The sequence below is a fragment of the Corvus hawaiiensis genome, chromosome 9 (genome assembly GCF_020740725.1).
Source record: "Corvus hawaiiensis isolate bCorHaw1 chromosome 9, bCorHaw1.pri.cur, whole genome shotgun sequence".
NCBI classification, from domain to species: Eukaryota; Metazoa; Chordata; class Aves; order Passeriformes; family Corvidae; genus Corvus; species Corvus hawaiiensis.
In genome coordinates, this window is record NC_063221.1 from 10,970,639 (window position 1) to 10,990,329 (window position 19,691).

General features: G+C 41.2%; 1 protein-coding gene across 1 annotated transcript; it reads right to left on the reverse strand.

Annotated features, from left to right (window-relative positions):
• Positions 1-1,406: 1,406 nt before the first annotated feature.
• On the reverse strand, positions 1,407-12,725 carry ATP6V1G3 (ATPase H+ transporting V1 subunit G3). Its single transcript, XM_048312153.1, has 3 exons — positions 12,469-12,725; positions 5,036-5,136; positions 1,407-1,841 (listed from the first exon to the last, which is right to left on the reverse strand). The coding sequence occupies exons 1-3, from the start codon at positions 12,548-12,550 to the stop codon at positions 1,668-1,670; spliced, it is 357 nt and encodes a 118-aa protein (XP_048168110.1). The 5' UTR covers positions 12,551-12,725; the 3' UTR covers positions 1,407-1,667.
• Positions 12,726-19,691: the final 6,966 nt, after the last annotated feature.

Sequence of the window (19,691 nt, forward strand, 5' to 3'; positions counted from 1 at the left end):
GAGACCCTGTGAGGTGTTAGTGCCCACCCTGGTGACTGCTTAAGTTCACAGAAGATCTGTGTTTCACAGCTGAGTGCTGCACTGGGACTGCAGCCATGACTCAAGCTGGAGGCACGTGCCCCCGGGGCAATGAGGCAGTCCTGACTGCCCCAAGCTGTGCAGGAAGGTGCCTGCATTGGGTCCTGCACACAGGCTGGGACTGGAGTGCCTTCATCCCCTCAGTAAATCAAAACCTATCGCAGCTTGGTTCAAAGCGCTCCTAAATAAATGAGCCTTTCAGCCGGTGTCAATAGGATTTCCAGTTTCTTTCCCATTCCTCAGCATCCTTGGGTCCCCAGAGAATATAATCAAGCACAGGAGACTGTAACAATCAGGGCTTGGAGATTATGTAGTATCCAGGCACAGCCTTGAGGAGTCATGTTTGCTGACATTAGGTTGACTACAGCTTTACGGTCATTTTACACATGACAGCATGTCAGCTGTGTAAACCTTGCTGGAACAGGAGATTGCCTGTGACTAGCTGCTGTGAAATTGAAATGATTTGTCTGCGTCTATGTGGACTGAAAATCATGGCTATTGTTTGCTAGTCATTGCAATTTCTCAAGCTTCTTTTCTAATTTGGTGTAATTTTGTAGTGGAGACAAGGCATTAAAGGAGCTCATGGTGCCAGGTGTGTGTCAGATCCCCACTTCATCGGTGCCTCCCATCAGCTTCATCCCATCAGACTGAACGAGCTTCACCTTGAGAACATAGATCATATTGTATTTTCCTAACTTCAGTAGAATTTATTCCAAGGGAAATCTGTGCTATTGCAGAGGAAAGTATTACCCAAGGTCGCTTAGAGAAGTGAGCTGTAGCTGATGTGATTTCTGGTGAACAACCTGTGGATTCAGGTACCATTTAGCATAACTGGTGTAGAGTTTGAGCCCCTGGATTCCTGAGCTTTCAGGGTAACTGTACAGATAATAATGGAAGTGCCATTCTGTGCTTTGCACCATAGCAATTTTGTTAATAATGACTATGCCTGTTCTCATTCTTCAGACTTAACAAAGCTATATAAATTTTGTGGTGTAGTTAAATATTAGGACAATACTTTGAGTATGGCTTTTAAGCATAATTTTGTACAAGTTAACTATATTTTGCTTTAAATTACCATAGAAAAATTGAAAATGTTTTGACTTACATTTTTGACCAAAATCTACAGGGTTCCTGTGTGGTTCATAACCTGACCACTCCATGTATCACAGGGAAAGCAGAAATGTTCTATTCTAAGTTTTTGTGATATTCTATTTCATGTAACTTGAAGTACAGTAAAGATTGGGATAAACAGACTTTATGCAACGTAACATCCAAGTACAGAACATTTTAGAAGACAAAAGGAATAAAGACTCCCACTGAAAACCTGCTAGTGTCAAAGAATCATTTATTCTGCTGTTGTTGATTTGCCCCTGTCTAAATGACAGGGGCTTAGCTACAGGAAACAATATTCCAACAAATGCTTGTGATATCCTGGATAATTCCTGTCACATCAAAAGCCTGTGTGGAATGGTGTGCTTTTGGCTTTCGTGCTCTTTTTTTCTCACACATATAGAAACAATACATGAGGAAGTATTTATGCCTATGAAGAAAGAAGGCTACTTTTTACGAACACAGCACATCATTGAATCTTAAACCACAGGTCTGAAGTTTGGGTGAATTTCAGGGCTGATGTCACATATTGTGCTCAAGAGCTTTTTCATCATGCTCTCCATGTTCCTGTGGTAGCTGCTTGTGAGGTTTCGGATGGCTTCTGTTGTTTGCTCTTCTATTTTGGCAGAGAAGTTACCTTGGGAGCCCATTACCTGAAAAAGCAGAAGACCTCTGAGCAAAATGAGAGGCTATATATGACCACGTTTATTGTACTTTTCTTCATCGTGTAGCACAAGCATAACACAAACACACCACAGAGCTTCCAAACAGTAAGGGTATGATCTGGGTTGAGCTGTGTGCATAAAAACAGGATTAAAAGCAACTCTCATATGCTCATTAGCAATGGGAATCTCCCCATGCAATGAAAGTTTCCCAGCTCCCTGAGGGAAAATGTTGTGTGTGTTTTGTCTTTTATATGGCTCATTTTAATTTGTTTTCTATTTTAATGACTAGTCAGCTAAGTTCTATCACCGTGTGCTTCATTTGGCCTCACTGAGAATGCCTGTGAGTGCAGCTAAGGACCAAACATGGAAAAACCTTCCTGAAAATGCATAATTACAGTTTCAGAGTACTTGAAATGTCTTCAGCAGTTAGTGATGTATAACCCTCAACAGGCCTCAGACAAGGTCTTTTAATGTTACATTTTCTTATCTGGCGAAATACCAGACAGCTTCTGGCACAGTTAATATCAGGACATTCGCTTAGAATTTAATTGACTCTAGACTCACTGAACATTTTAGCAAGGTTATGTTATAAACAGATGCACACGTTCCAAATCTGTGACTTTGCTCCCTCCTCCCTCACTGCCCCAACATCCCTTGAATTCTTCCCTTATGGAAAAGTCCTTCAGATACCAGCAGAGAAATTGGTTTCCAGCTAAAGAATTCCATGTGGAGAGAAGACGTTTCTGCATGCTGGCAGAATAAGAAAGGAATAAGTAACATATTGTTCTTGTTCCTGCCGTGGTTCTCTGGGGTGGACTAGCAGGTGGAGCTAACCTGTGATATATTAGTGGGGTACCTACAGCATGACCAGAAACAGGGGAGGGGTCATTAACTCTATTTTCCATCTGGTTTTAGCCCAACTTAGTCCTTAGAAGAAGGAAAAGCATCTTTTGCACAAGCCACCTACCCTGTTGCATTTACCAGTACCTGTCAATGTAGTGAGGCATTTGTCCATAATCCACACGTAAAACACTTTTCAATTTGGAAGAAATGTCGGTTGTAGACATAATACTAAGTATTGGGAAAAGATTATAGTTTTCCATAATAGATATTTTTAGCTGACACCTTATTTTATCTTTTAGACAAGTTGCAAGGGTCATGTGTGGGAAAGGTTGTACAGCTTAGACTGAATTTATGGAGCTGATTTTTTCCACTGGGGAAAAGAACTTTCTAGAGATCCCAGATGGTTGCATGTTATCCAGCTACTAAATACTTTTGAAAGTCTCAAGAAAAGTATTATAATTTTAAGAAGAGCCTCCACAGACCTGCTCTCTCAGCTCATGCTAATATTGTAACTTGAGATAGTAAATTCTTACTCTATGTGTTTTTCCCTCTTTTTCTGCTTCTGAATTTGAAGACCTTTTTCTTGCAGAATGAAGGCAATGCTCTGCTTAGTTTATGATTTCTGCTGACCTTGAAGGTCTGTCCCTTATTTTGCCCATACAGGTTTTGCACTAGTGTAATTTCAAAGCTGCTAAAATACTACATTGGCTCAGAAACCACAAAATTCAGAACTAGGCTGCACATCTCCAGAGTGAAAACCCCATGAACTTTAGCAAAATTTGTTCGAGATCCAGGCTAAAAATTTTGCATGTTTTGAAAAAATATTTTGCATATTATCATTCTGACCTCTATTGTTATTTTTCTGTTGCTGTTGTTAATTCTGGATGGATATGAAGCATCTCATAGTATGAGAAAATTTGCTCCAGTTTGGATACAAGCAACACAAAGTAAGAAGAAGAATGGCTTTAAAGGAGACTGTGACAAAGAATTAAAAATACCTGTGTCCAAATACCTGTGTCCAAATACCTGGGAAAGTAAACTGATCCGGGCGTCAGAGTTCCCTCTGCACCGGCTCTGCTGAAGCTCCTGACTGCCTAGCAGACACAGGTTAATAATGATGGCATTTGTCTGGGTAGATAAATGTTTGACATAATGGGTCAGGGAACATGGAGGAGGACTGCAATGATCTTGTACAACGCCCTGTCATTCAAGGAGCAATATGTGCTCTGTCCTGCTCAGGTGAAATGTTCAGTCGACAAACAGTGGCCTTTCCTGCAGCTTTAATTTTGCTTGTGATGAAAAAATTGAGTTCAAAACAAAGCAACATCTTTACTTTTCTGCTATCAAGACCTAGAACAAGAAGTCTGGCTTGACTGAGAAGATGAACAAATTTTAGAGGTGTTACTTTATTTTGGTGTCAGTAAACATCTGAAATTGTACATTTGAGACTGTTCTACCTGGCCTGCCTGTGTGACAGTGTGTCTGGGGGCTGGCAGGGTATGGCAGAGACTTTGTGTGTACAGATGTTCTTAAGGGTTGTGATCCCTGCTGGAAAATGTTTTATAGGAAGCGTGACTGAAATGACAGATTTGTAAAACAGATTTTATTTGACCTCTTAGGCTTTTTTTTCTTTTTGTGGCTGTTTTGCACAAGTACTTTCCTTGCCTTTGCATGATACAAGCTGGGGGAAAAAACAAGACCAAAAATGTAAGAGAAAGGTCACCAGGTAAAAAGGGAATGGTTTGTGAACTTTGATGGAAATGCTAGGGAAAAATGCAAGATGCCATAAATGTATAAACCAGCTTTATTCAGATATGAAAATATCCGTCAGATCACTTTTACTATAGAAACATAGTGAAAAACTCCAAGGTTTTGGTGATTTCAGTTGATAAAGGATGCAGTCTTGTATGTAATTAAAAGAGACAGCTGAAGTGGAACAGAAATGGAAAGAAACATTTTAAACCTTTGCTTTTACTGACACATCCACTTTACTGAATCCCCCAGTTTCAGGACAGGAACTAGGTCTGTCTGTGGTTGTAGAAAGAGGACCCAAAAGTAATTTTCCTTAAGGGACATATGTCTTCAAAGCATAAGCATGAACCAAACATGCAATCTGGACAATTTTAGTGGTGAAAGTCCACAATTTGTTCTACAAATGCATTCAAAGCCTGTGAAAATGTCCAAATGAAGCATATACACACTTTAGATGGAATCCCTGTGTTTAATCAGTATGACCACACTGGTTTGCAGGAGTCTCCATGTAATACTGTTGGAAGCAATTTGGTTTACCATTGAGCAGATCGGTACAAGAAAAGAACATATGCAGGTTTCTAACTTACACTTGTTTCCTTGTTTCTAAATTCCTTCTGCCTCTGTAGTCTGTAGTGGTCTATCTCGGCTGTGGCTTCTTCCTTGGCCTGCTTCAGCCTTTTACCCTTTCCTAGAGGGGCAAGAAAGAGGCACTTATTTCATACCATCACTGTATCCCCAAAGATGAATCTCTCTAAATAGGAGGTGTTTAGCTGGCAGAGTAGAACACTGACTTTGCTGAAAGTCTTGTCCATCAGATTTATTTGCACAAGAATGGTCAGAAAAGACAAAGTGATTTAATTAGAATACTTTTTGACTGCTAGCCAGTCATGCAAGTACCCATCTTCTGAGACCAACTTCCTGTGCAGAAGCACACAACAACTGAAGAGCTTCTTGGTTTGCTGAGAACAGAAGTTTTTTTGCAACTACACGTCTTCTCGCAACACAAATGCTTTTTTTCTAATCACAGATTGGTGTTTAAATAAATATCTATCTTTTCTTCATCAGCAATAGTAGCAGCCAGATAACAGATTTTAGTTGTCATGGATGGGAAAAGACGTTATTCTGTAAGATTTCCTGTATTGATTGGTTGCCAGAATCCCTTCATCCCACACCAACTGGATTCTGCTTAGAGCTGGCAGATTTCCAAAATACTGCAAGATATGTCTTAACCACTACCAAACTGAGTTGCAACTTTCAGGCTTTGTCCTTCTCTTCCCCCACCCTTTTCCACTAACCTTTGTTAAACGCAGAGGTGAGTGATTAAGAGGAGGAGGTCAATGGCATTCTCTGCCAGTGCACAGAAACTATGAAAGGGATTAAATTTTTTTTTTCTTTTCATTTTAAACTAGAAGGTGGTCTGTAAGGCGACATTTTAGGGTGAAGTGGAAACCAGAGTCTTCCTCCTCACCAGGCTTGTTTACATACCTAATTTTGTTTGCTGTGAATAGTTACTTTGTTTTAGGTAAAACACTATGGGCTTGTCAAATCAAGAGCACGTAAGTAATTTCAGGACTGGGCATAAGGTACTTTCTGGATCTAGTTGGGTTGTCATGTAAAGTATAAGAGTAAATGGTTTGATGGAAATGTGATGTTTACGGTTTTACATGAAGGAGCTGGTGAGCATGTCATAAAACCCCCATGGGCTTCTCTGTTGTTTATAAAGTCGGTAAAGTTGCATGGATCTCCTCAGGATTCTGCTACACTACCTTGTGAGGAAAAAGTAATTTTCTAACTGTAAACCTCTTGTATGGAATTTGATATGTTATACTTGAGACACCTGGGCTGGTGCTGATTTTTGGGGTCTCTTTCTGCTGCACAGCTAGAATTTTAGGAGGGGGGGGAATAAGCTTGCTCCCTTTCTTAACAGGAGCAGTATCTTCAGTGGCTGAAAAACTGCTTAGTTGCTTAAACTAGGATATCACAAGAATGAGAGAGTGGCGGCCTAGGCAGCTGAATGAGCCATCTTGATCTCATGTGGCACATTGATTTATTTACTTACTGTAACAACCTATTTAACATCACTGAGCAATAAGAACCTTTGTTTTTTTTTTTTTTTTTTTGAGCTTTCAATTCAAGCACAGAAGACAAAAGATACCTTTTCTGCTTTCCTGAAATCCTAGGGAACATTCTCTGCCTCGGCTAGGAAGAGGAACATAAATATTTCTGATTTGTTTCCTCCGAGCCGTTCCACTGGATTGGTTACACCAGAGCTGGGCTTCTGAAGCCTTATCAGGTGTATCATATAACAACTTGCTTCCACTGAGCATGGCACAATGAGGAAGCTGAAGCTTGGGAGGAAGACTCTTTGTTCTAATACATCTGAGATTCTGCAAAAGCCTGCGCAAAATACCTGATTCAGCAGGAAATGACTTCACCAGTTGATGGCTCCTTCCAAAATAATTATCTGCAGATGGGTGAGTAGAAGCAGAGAGATGCATGAAATGTGGATTACCTTTTAAGTCTTGATTCCTAGACTGTTGGCTTTTGTGGGTGTGCTTATTGTGGAACCTCGGGGGTGGCACTGTATACAGGCTTTTTACAGGAAGGAGCAGCCTGCTGAGGAACTAGATAGCTTTACTGACCCCCAGTCTATCAGTGCAGGGCTCTCTTGTGTGGTAAATTATATTTCTCAGAGTCCTTCTGCCACTGAGCTACTGTGCTTATGCATAAAGGGGAGAGAGGCTGTTTAAAACCTAGTGGGTACTTTTCCAGTTTGTATTTCTTTGATAAAGGCTGATTTCTCCCAGCTTCTACCATTCACTGTATGAAGTATTGGGACCAGGATGAGTGAACTGACAGATCTGTGTAAGAGCCTGACGTTAAGTCTGGACAACAAAATTTGGAACCAGGTTTAGGTCTGTATTTTGAAGTTTCCCTTATTCTCCTTTCCAAATTTGGAGCTGATCAGCCTTTTGTAGAGTTTCCACTCTGTAGGAGTGGAGCCGGGGGGTGATTCTCTGGAGCTGGCAGTCGGGGGGAGTGACTACGATGAAGCTTTGCCAATTTCACCAGCTGAGGAACTGTATCTCTATAGCAAATTAAATTATTTCAAAATCAGTGGGATTTTAATTTCAAATTCCATCTGGGGGGCCATCTGTAGTAAATATGTTGCATATTTGGCCACCAGATAGATAAATATATCCATTTAAAATGTACAAAATGGAAAGAGATTTACTGTAAAACAACAGTTCCCTTGCCTCTGACAATGTAGATAGTGAACCGAGGAGTACATACATACATACGTGTCAGCTCTTGACAGTGCTCTGGAGTAAGCACAATACATAGGGTGTCACCGTAGGGTGGCAGCCATTTCATTTTTCCGTGATGCCTTAAGAATTGGTACAGCAGGAACCTGCTGCTTCCTATTTAATTAAGTGGAAAAGCTGTGAGTAAATTACTGCTAGTTCAACAACATTGTGGACAGAATCGGCAACTGCCAACATATGCGATGGTGCATATGCTGCACCTGATTAAGTTAAGCACAAACTAGAGCTTAACCTGCTGTTCCACTAGAGACAAACCAAAATTAATTAATCAGTCTGTTGTTAACCACTTGTCTGCTACCATAGCTGTGCAATACAGGACTGCCTTTTCAAAGCCTTACTGATCTGCTGGGTTGGGCTCTCTGCAGAGCACAGCCAGGCTGAAATCAACCCTGACACACTGAAGGGTGGAAGACACTGAAATTCAGCCAAAATCGTGCAAAAAGAGGGCAAGAAATACAGGAGGATGGGCAAACCAGCCTGGCCCAATGACATTTCCTCCAGGATCATAGAGGTGAGGTGCAGAAAGCCCCAAGTTTGAAGAGATTTTTGCCGCAAAGGTCATGCTGTGGGGACCAGGTTTGCTGCTGGCCCTCTGTCCCTCTTTCCCGACTTGAATATGGGCAGCAGCAAAGCAGCTGTGCTATGCATGATTTCCTTGTCCACAGCCTATAAAAAAATTCTTAGGCATTGTGTTAAACTGGCCCAAGCCTAAAAAGCTTGCTGTGACTAGCCAGTCCTGTATGGGATTTTCTTGCCCAACATGGGAAGGTGTTATTAGCATGGAGAAAGGCTATATTCTTCTTTCTAGGTATTTCTATGATGTTAATGAAACACCTTGCTCTGGTTAGATCCACAAGAACTGGTGTCTTTTAGGTTGTTCGAGTTTTTTAGATCTTGCAAGAAAGACAGTAGGAGGCAAAAATGTTGCATTCTAATTTGTTCAAACACTAAGTTATCTTACTTTCCAAAACTGCAATGCTAAAATGGGGGTTGGTTTTCAAACATATCATCTAGGCTGAATTTCTGCATAGAAATCAAGTCATTTGAAGAAGTTGCCAAAAATTAATCATGTTTTCTTAAAATAGAACAGTTGTCTTTGCTAAATTGCCTGGAAAATGGGATTTGGGGATGTGCATTCTGAGAAAACTATTTTGTACTTTTAATAGAATAGAGGCAGCTAAGCATTATGTACAGCTTTCTCAGTAGATAAAATATGTCTTGGATATTATCCAAGAGAGTTCCATGGATATAATTCTGTTTACAATATCTTATTTTGATTAATTTTGTTTTAATATGATTCCTATTATCTTTCATCTGAGTTTTCTTTTTATTAGGCATGAGAAATTCAAGGGAAGACATAAAAATCTATAGGAGAACAAGTTTTGCTAAGCCCAGTGTTCACAACACATTTGTTCCCCTTGTTTTACCCAAAAGGATTTTCAGGAATTGATGTCTTGGCACTGCTAATGCTCGGTTATTTCCAGGATCCAAATTGTGCTTAAAGTAAAAATGATAGATAAAGCAGCACCATGCTCAAAAGGCCAAAGGATTGCAGACCGGTTTGGCTTGTGTTTAATAAATTTAATAATTTCAGCCTTGCACATGTGCATTTACTAATTAATTAATTAAACTACTAATAATTTTTCAGGTATAAATGATATCAGCTAATGACATCATGCCAGGATAAAGGGTATTGAGCAAGAAGTATGAAAAAGCATGTACAGAGGAGCTTTAGCACTATATTTTTGCTTTGTTTTGTGTTTATCAATTTAATTTGCTAATTTTTTTCAGTTATTTAAAGTGGCTTTTGCATTATGAACTGCACATATGTCAACAAAACCTAGGCCCATTACCTGTTTATATACAATATTATGCGTGTTCACACTTCATTTTGATTGGTTATGTGAGTATCAACTGTAAACACCGAAGGCTTTGCATCAGGGAGTTCTGCTAGTCACATTTCCTTGCAAATGCCTTTTCTGGGTGTGTCTCGTGAACAGCCTGCCAGCTGATGTCCCCGTCTTAGCACAGCAGCCAGACTCGGGCACAGTGGTGGTGTGCAGTTCCTGTTTGCGGTGACGAAGGAGGTCATAGGGCTGGGGCAGCAGTGGCACGGCTGGAAGGGTTCAGTGCTTTCCCTGGCAGCCCAGACCTGCAGAGAACAGGCCCTGAGCAGCAGCTGCTGATCCACACTGGTCCTGGGTGGATCTGAGCTGGCTGTTGGGGGTGAGGTAGCACGTCCTCCCGTGTTTCACCCAGCCGTGTGTGCACAGGTCAACCAATCGCACTGCACAGATCTGTTGCATTTCATACATTTCCTTTTGGCTTTGCTTTTATGCTCAAACTCTGCAGTCCTTTGTTTTGATCTAACTGCAGAATCAATGTGGGGAAGAGACTGCTGAAGTAATCCCAATTTAGCATAGCCAGATTTGCCTCTCAAAGAATCCCTTTTGTCCTTGTCCCACAGTATTTTAAATTATGCTGGCATAGTCAGTTACCTAAGGTGGTGTAGTGACATTGCTATAAAAAATACTGAAATTAGGGACAACATGGAAATTTTAAACTTTATTTTGTAGCTTCACTGCAATTCTTGCAATGTTGAATATAATGGTTGTAGAGATTACCTGTAGTGCTTGGTTTAGCACAAAATCCAGGGTGGATTTATTTATTTGTTTGCCCTTGATATGCTCTACCTAGGAATAAAATCTTTCTGAAATTCTTGAGATTTTTCATCGGATCACACTGAACTGCTGAGGCTGGAAGGATCCTATGGGATACACTCCCTGATGGGAGCAATGGCAGCTTGATTGAGGCCATATCCAGTGGGTTTTGAACGTCTGAGAATGGAGATTCCCCAGCCTCTGGGCAGCCTGTTCCTCCCTCACAGTCATTGAGTTGTTTTCTTATGTTTAAATTTGTGAATTGATATTTTAATTTTCCTTAATAATTTTTGTAAATACAAGAAAATTCTAGCCTTAAAAGTAGTAGAAAAGAAAGCCATAGTGATGATTTATTTTCACTATAAATAATTTTACTGATAGCAAAATTCTTAATAGCTGTTTTTCTGTAGCTGGTTAATAACTCCTACCAGTGTGTTAGTGTTGAGGTAAGCATTGGTAGGGGTTTAATTCAAGTTTCTGACTCAGAGGGCTCTGAAGATACTTTATCTGTATGAAACCTTGTGCTTATCACAAGCACTCCAAGTGAGGATGAGGTGCTGACAAGGGAGTGTGTCTTTTGCAGAGTAGAGTAAATGCATCCATAACTGTGTCTGGATTCTGCAAGACATTCAGCTTTGGTCATCACTTTTATGCTATAATGATTCTTTTCAGTTTTGGAGTTCCTTAATTTATGAAGCTTCCTTTTAACTGCCTGTTAAAGCTAAAGTGACTCTTCTGGTTTTAAAAACAAACCCAAATGAAATTAAAGGAAAAAAACCCCCTCTAAACCCAAAAGTAAAGGGTAATTCACTTCAAGATATCACAGTTAAAGGCCTGATTCTGCAGTCTGTGTTCAGGCCAAACTCCCTCTCCCTCCACTGGGGCTATGCCTTTCTGGATCATGTGCTCTCTGGGTAGGAGGAGCAGTGTGTTTCCTCTGCCCTGTATGAGAAGGGAAAAACCTCCCAGAGCTCCTGGTTTGGCCGTATAAGAGGTCAAAACACTACTTAACTATCCATTGCTTTCAAGTTTCTGCCTGAGAGAGTTCTGTTTGATGAAGGTGAGGGGATTTGTTTTAATCTCTGTTGTGTCTGCAAGGCACAGGCAGTGGCTGGGTGCTTAGGGAGGGGACTTGCCTTTCTACTTATTTTTGTGTGCTGCTGTACAAATTGATAAAAATTAATGAGCACACAACAATACTGATTCATGTGTAGAAGGAATATGGAAACTACACAAATTACTCTGTTTAGCTTCCATTCCTCCCTGGAAAACAAAATATATTCCTTTAATCACACTCTTGCTCCACATGACATCATTGTCGTGCATTTTCTTCGCATTCTGCAGCACAGCGTTATTTCCTGCTGCTGGTTTCTAAAGCAAGATCACTCCAGAAAACAGTACTAATGTTTCAGGGCTAGTGCAGGTCAATGACTCACGTGGTTGTTACCTGCACTCAGGAGAATAATTACTTGTACCATGTAATAAAACTTCTGTGAATGATCTATTACAGTACTGAGAATGCTCGAGATTTTACCTGATTTTGATCACTGTCCCAAAGTCTCCCCTTAGTTTTCATATACATTCTTGAAGCCCAGCTTCAGCTAGGAGACAAGTTACTGAATTTTGCAAGTAAAGAGGAACACTGAAAAATTTTAGCAAGACCTATAAAGAAAAATAAAGAGTTTGGAGTCTGGTCCTCCAGAACTGGCAGCCAAAGGCACACAGGATTTTAGTTTAAATAGCAAGGCAGTAATGACATTATTGGCATTGAGATAAAGGAAGAACAAATGCAGCTGACAGGATGAATATAACAAAGAAAATCTTGTTTAATGTAGTAAGGCACATGTACATGTACACACAAGCACATGGGATTCTAAGCAAACTCTGAACGTTCACGTTTGAGTAAATGCCTGGCAGCAGTCAAGGCGCAGCACTAGTACATGTACACAGATGAAGTAATCTTTTTCTGTGAGCTACTGTAATTCTGAAGGGCTTGCATTTGAGAAGTACAGTAAAACCAGGCCAGCTACTTACTTTTTTTGGCTTCCTCCAGTTTGTCCTTGGCACGTTTTTCTGCCTGCAAAAGCTGCTGGATTCCCTGAGACTGGCTGGTCATGCTGATTGCTGGGGCTGGTGAACTTCTGTGGAGACTGGAGCTCAGAGGGAGTTTTATACAGCTGCCAGGCTCTTCCTTGTGTTTTTTGTTCTGTGTGTTATTGCAACAAGCTTCCAGATTGTACCAACCCAGCCAGCTGTGCCTGGATTGCTGCTGGGAGCACAGATCTGGGAGTGCAGTCGGAAAAACACAGCAGTGAGGCTGAAAGGAATGTTCTCCTCTCTTCAGGGTCACAGAGAACTTGAAGTGTCTGATTAACACACTGGGGGAAAAAAAGAACTCTTCAAATGGCTTGTAGTTTAATGGGGAATTTTTTCTTTTTTAGAATCTTATTTCTGAAGCAGAATACAGTTAATCTTGTCTAGGAACTGAGGGGAAAAGAATATTTTCTTGGCATTTCCTTTTAATAACAGTTCCCCTCAAAGTGAAGAATCAGGCTCAGTCAACAATTGATTTTGGTTGAACACCAAGAACTGCTTGTAGGCTTCTGTTTAATGTTACTTCTTAACACTACTCATTGGGGTTTTCACTTTAAAAAAATCTTCAATAGGAATTAATTCATTGGGGACTAAAGATTAAAAAAGCATGTGATGAGTATGTGCCTTGTAATGTGCCATGATGGAAGTGAGTGGACATGAGATGGAGTGAGAAGCTGTGGGCTTAGCTCTAAGATCCGGACTCTTGGAAGGTATAAATGGTGGGCTAGGTTTTACTTTCAAGTCATAACACACACAACAGTCAAATGAATGCCTGAGCATGGCTGCAAAGGCACATCCCATTCCCTACAGAAGGAAGAGTTTTGTGAGCTACTGCATGAATAAGCAGCATGCTCATATTCTGAATCCTCATAAAAAAACCCAACAAATCCCCCTTGTTACAGATACTTCAGCCATTGCACAGGAGAGGGACATGCCAAGTTGCATGATTAAAATAGATTTATTTTTGTAAAACATTACCTCTTAGCATGACTAAAGTATATTTATTAGAAGTTCTTGACAGAGCTCTGCCAGGACTGGAGATCACCTTCTGATGTAAATGTTCTTTTCCTGCTGCAGTTTAATATACATAGTTACATATTTATACACGTAGATATGATTTCTGCATAGATTATAATTAAAATATGTTTATATAAAAATTATTTAGTGCTCTCTGTTAATGGTTCTTATTGTAGTGCCCTTTCTTTCCTGGGGCTTCCCAGGGCAGCCGTGTCTCGCAGCTTCCTTGCTGTGCTAGACTTTTACCTGATCCTGATGAGGAAATACGTGCAATTGGTATGAAGTCTCTTTTTCCCTCCCAAATAGTTGTAGGTTTGAGAGAAAATGGAAGGAGAAGCCTCTTGCCCTATTGCTGTCTTCAGTAGTGCTCTGAATGTCGGTAGCACTGAGACTTGGAAAAGGACTTTGGTTTCTATTCTGTGATATTGCAAAGTCAAATTTCACTCAAGCTCTGCCTTTCTTACAGTGTATTAATCACTGAGTTAATTTCTTCATCCAGAAGCTGTGTGAGATGCTTGCTTGTCTCCAGCACTGAAACCAGGGGTTCACTCTCACTCCAGGAGAGCAGACATGGCACTGTTTTTAGAAGATTTTAATGTATAACCTTGAAGTTTATTTTATTCAGACATAGAAGAAGTAGTGATGATCAATTCTACAGAAAATGTGGAAACTGTAGGGTTAGGAAGCCATTTGCCACTGGGCCTCAGCTACAAGTGATATTACTGGCAAAGAAAAGCAGAAGTGGAAAATGAAAGTAAAAAATGAAGAGATCTGGTTTACTTGGGGCAGGAAACTTGGGCTCAGAACTTTAAAGCAGAAGTTACTTAAAAATTAAATAGGAAGTGGAAATGTCAGGCTCGTCTCAGACATCAAACATATATTCCAGGCAAAGGGTCTTGTCAAGCAAATCTCATTGCTGCGAGAAATGTTACAGAACTACTGGCAAATTAAACTGTTTCAGTTTCTGGATTTAGCTGACAGCATTATGGGTGAGACCCTTTGAATTTTCAGAGCAGTTCTCAATGCTATAATTATATTATGTGGGCCTCATTAATCATCTGAATTTTGATATTTACAATCTGTTAACTAATATTTCTCATAAAATAGTTCTATATGATGAATTTTTATGGGAAAAAGATCCAATCTTCAAGAGATTATGAAGCTCTTCCATTGTGAAAATATTAATGTATTTCTTAAGGAGATCATTTGAGCTGCATATGTCACAGTTCACACTTTCAATATTTTTATGAATTAAAAAAAATCTCAGTTTATAATTTTCCTTGTGACTGGTTTCCATACAGTGTGGTGGGATGCCATGCTGGCCCTCCTCGTGGCATCAGGCAGGTACTAGTGCACATCTGCAGGGGAGAAGATGATTATTTTGGCTGGTGCTTATATACATTTTGTTAGACTCCGCATGAAGTACTGCCACTTAGAACTAATTTCAAAGCTTGTCTGATGATGTTTGTGATGACCTCAGACTATGCTGACATGGCACTTCTGTGTATCCCACCTCATGGATAATTCATTAAAATAAATTAAGTTAAACCACTGACTGGCCAAACAGGCTCCTACTTCATCACACAAACCAGTAAGAAACTTCTCTGTGTCATAGTTGCTGGCTTTCTTTCCAAGTCAGCTCCAGACTCATTTAGTTAGAAAAGAAAAGCCGATGTGGGGACTGGTAATGGGGGCAGGAGAGGTGTTACCAAAGTGAGAGAGGGCAGAGAAAAGGGGTTTGGGTTTTGTTTTTTTAAAGTGTCCTTTTTCTTCTCAGCATTTTGTCTCTCTATCTTGGCCTCCAGAATTTCCTGAGCCTTTTTTCGTTATCCTCGCTGACAGAAAGGGAAAAATAGGCTCAGTTCTGGTGTTCTTACTGCCTCAAAGCAAAGCTGTAGAACAAGAGCTCTTGAAGAGTGCTACAAGGGATGAGAGACCCTGCTGAGCTTTCCCTGCTCACCCACAGCTTGAACAGCAGAAACACTCTAAATCAGGTATTTTGAGTTTAGATGGAGGCTGTGTAGCTGCTGTTTTATCTCTGCAGTGGGAAGGCCAGGGCCAGTGGCTGAATTCACCCGGGGTAATTCAGATTATTTTATTTGGAAAAAATCTGCTTGCTGTAACACAGATTGAGCTTTATCTAGCATGAGTTTACCACCTTCTCAATCCACCTGCTACTGAGCAGTAAAGGTAGTGCTGTGGCATCCTTTTATTGTGGTTTAAGTGTGCACAGACTCTCCTGCATGTAGGAGGGCAGCAGGCAGAGTTTCCACTGAAACGTGTTTAACTTGAAGGTCTCCCATGCATTTTCTCTGTGGCTGTATTTCCCAAGGCATACAATTTTTTAATCACTTTTTTAAAAATTATGAACCGAATTATTTCCAAATGAGCTGCTAGAACTGCTAAGTAGCACACTCTGTTCAGGCTACAGCTTCAAAGCAGCGACATTGATTCACTGATAAAGCCTTAAGATCAGCAGTGTGTCAGGCAGGGCAGCTGGCTCAGGTGCTTTTCTGGGTCTGTGTGCCTTTTGTTTTGCTGCTCTAGAAAGGCCTAAGCAAGGAAAAGCAGGGTGCACACCTGCATGACTTCCTGCAGCACAGTGGGAGCTGTTCCTCTGATGAAAATGGAGCACCTTCAAATGCAGTAAGATCTGTCATGCTGAGAAAGAATGATGGGCTCCTGTTAGCATTAATAGCAAAAGGTCTTTGTACACAAACTGAAAAGTATGCAGTGAAAACCATCATACATATCTGAAAATCCTGGCCTTTTCTCTCTGAATTCAAAAACCCTGTTTGCTTACATTAGAAGAAAAAGCTATGAACTTTGTACTGAAGTTGTAATTATGTCTACAAGCTAAGATTCTTGCTAGTGTTTCCTGAAACGGACGGTTTCACTCTGTTGACATCACCACAGTTGACCTCAGCAGCCTGAGTTTCACCTGTAGGCCTGAAAAATATGGGAACAAAAAGGTATGCAAAGATGAATAAATATTAAAATATTGCTAGAGGGAGCTTGCTGCCACACTGTCTGGGTGAGCTTATTGACTGCTGGCCAAGTCTGCAACACAGCCCCAGCTTCAGCTGGTGTAGCACTCTGATGACCCTGTATTAAACACCTCCTTTAAACCAGCTCATATTTTTTCCTAAATTTGGTTTGTGTCTTAATGGAAGTAATTATTTTTGCAACTATGGGGAGTTTAGCATTCAGAGAAAGCCAGTGTGAGCTGTGTATTTAATTACTTTTCCTAAAGATCTCTTCAACTTCCAGGAGAAAAATTAAGAATAAAAAAAGTGCCCTTTTTTTTTTTCACTACTCATGTGATAATTCAGGTAGAGTAAATGTCAATTTTAAAAAAGTGCAAAAGAAAAAGCAGCAGCAGAAGAAAGCCATAGTTTCTATGGCTCTAACTTTCAGGTTAACTTACAATTTAACTGTCATTATGGTTGTGCTTATTTCCTATTCTCAGTGTATGGTGTGATCACTCCACCCAGCAGATCACATACTCCCCCACAGTGGCATAGGGGAGAGAATCAGAAGGGCAACAGTGAGAAAACTTGTGGGTCAAGGTATGAAAGCAGTTTTAAAAATGAGGGGAAAGGGTAGGGGAAAGTAAAGCGATGCAAAGGAAGTCGCTTCTCACCTCCCACAAGCAGACCAATGCCTAGTCAGCCTCCAAACAGGGGTTCTGTGGAAAGGCTCAGTCCCCAGTTCTGTGGCTGAGCCTGGCCCTGCATGACACACAGCACCCATTTGGTCAGCCCGCGTTGCTGTCCTGGCTGTGCCCACTCCCAGCCTCCTGCCAGCCCCAGCCTGCACCTGTGGGGGACAGAGCTGAGGAGCAGAGAAAGCCTTGACACCCTGCAAGCCCTGTTCAGCAATACCTCAAACACTGGGGTTCTATCAGCACAATTTTAAAATTGTGCTATCAGCAAGGTGGCAACGTGCAGGCTGCGATGAAGCAATTAACTCCATTGCAGCCAGCCCCAGCACAGAGTGTCATTTCAAATAGTTCTCTCTCTTTTCTTTTCCCAGTGCAGATATTTGCTATCTTCTTTCTGGCTCTTCTGCACTACAATAGTGCCTCCTCCCTTATTACATCCTCTCTATGATTTTCACATGGCTGCCTTTCCCAAAAGAAGTTTGTAGCTTTACCCATGTATTTGCACACTCAGGCAGGCAAGGAGGGGAAGTGGGGAGCCATGTAAGTATATTTTGAACTGTGTAGGCTAACCAACAACTCACACGCATGTCACAGCTCTACATTCACTTGAAGAAAATTTGAGTGTAGTATATCAGAAAATTTCAGCTCTGTCTCAAATTAGACTTAACAAGATCAACAGAGATACCACAAATAAAACAGTTAAACTTTGCAGCCTAGAGGAGCTGAACCTGTGGTTCTCTGCGTTGTACTTAAGTACTGCTGCTTTGCATAAAGCTCAAGGTGGTTTGATCAGTTTTCTGACTTTTAATAAAATCTTAATTTTCTACTCAGTCAAATGAATTGTATTTCATTCCAACTCTGAGCGACACCAGCTTAAGCAGAAAGTGAAAAAAAAGAATAAGAATTTCCTTTCTTGTAGTGAAAATATTAATACTTCAATAGGAAGAAGGAAAGCTTTATTTGGAAAGGTAAGACAGAAAACCTGGGGTGGAAAAAATTACAAATACTGGCAACCTGTCTCTTAAGACTAGAGCAGAAGTTGCCTCAGCTAAGATAGTCCCTATAAATTTTCCTGATGTTATTCTGATCCAGTTCTGAAGGGGAATGAGGTGTTTTTGTCCTTACTTTGTAGAATCTACTTTTAATTAGTGTTCCTAAACACTAACATGTACATGTAATTATGTTAGTACATGTGTGCATTGAGATTTAAAAAGCTCTACTTCACCACTTTCCAGTGCTCTCTAGGTTTTTTGGTGTAATTAAAAAAATAAAAATAGAACTTTTCCTCCCTTCATAAAAGAAATCAGAACGTTAACTAATTTTAGCTTATCCACCACTTTACATCATGTCTCTGGTATTTCTGTTCTCTGTTTCTCTTGCTTGTCATGTGGCTGTGAGAGTAGTGAGTCTTGTGTCTCAGGCAGTTCCTCATTTTAGAGGGGGAAGGAGTTTTTTTGTCAAGCTTTTGCGCAGTTTAAACACTTCCCCCCCCTTTTTTTTGCCATTCTCTTGGTAGCTAGTAGGGTCTTGGGTTTTCCTCTGCAGAAGATAATTCTGATGGTGAGGATCTCTGTATGTTTTAATGTGGAGCATTTGTCCCTCTTACAGGCTTGAACAGAAGGTCAGAATGCACTGTTAGGTTTACTTTTCTTCAAACACTTCACTTGCCAGTAACGTCAGAGCTGAGGGAAGCTAAGCACCATTACAGTGTGTTAAACACATCCCGAGTTCTGGCGCCAGGCCCCTCCGGCAGCCTGGCTGCCCACACGGCTGCGTGCCGGGTGGTGGCCGTGCCTCACGCCTTGCCTTCCCCGCCTGAGCAGCCTTCCCGCTTTGTCCCACAGAGCTCCCCTCCCCTGGGGCTGCCCTTCTGGGGAGGAGGAGGGGAGGGAAGGCGGCCAGAGGTGCGCTCTGGGCCTGGGTCCAGGTGGTGGGACTGGGGTGGGAGCTGGAGGGAGCCGCCGCGGGGAAGCTGGGCCCTCATAACACCTCCCCGGGCCTCAGCTCCAAACCATGCCTTAGGCCCAGGCTTGTTTGGAATGCTCCTTGACGTGGGATGGGAAACAACAGGAGTGGTGATCCAAAGATAGGTCAGAGGTGGTTAGCGTCATTGTCCTGGAAGTGTAATAGACTGAAAAGGTGCATTTCTGACAAGAATTATGCTTATAATGGTGAACCATGGAGCATGGGCCAACATGGGAGAGCTCCCTGTGGGCCTCCCTCACAGCTCCTGTGTGGGGATGTTGGCTCTGTATTTTTGTGGTTATTGCACAGAAGTTCTAAGGGTCAAACTTTGTCTGGGAGAACAAAGAGGAGCAAAAGATTGTACAGAAGAATATTTTGGAAGATCCTTGTCTATCCCAGGGAATATTTTCTGGCCCTGCAGAGCCACGGGATTTCTGGTATCACGCAGCATTTAAAGTAGAGCCTCACTTCTATCTGTGCCATTCTGAAGTCATAGCAAGAATGAGGTGAATAACTT

What these genes read in the sequence shown, in the direction of transcription:
- ATP6V1G3 (XM_048312153.1), bottom strand. Translation starts at nt 12,550, where the DNA reads ATGACCAGCCAGTCTCAGGGAATCCAGCAGCTTTTGCAGGCAGAAAAA. An exon ending in ACTGGAGGAAGCCAAAAAAA is followed by an intron (nt 5,137 to 12,468) that starts GTAAGTAGCTGG and finishes TTGCCCCTCTAG; the next exon opens with GAAAGGGTAAAAGGCTGAAG. An exon ending in TTAGAAACAAGGAAACAAGT is followed by an intron (nt 1,842 to 5,035) that starts GTAAGTTAGAAA and finishes CTGCTTTTTCAG; the next exon opens with GTAATGGGCTCCCAAGGTAA.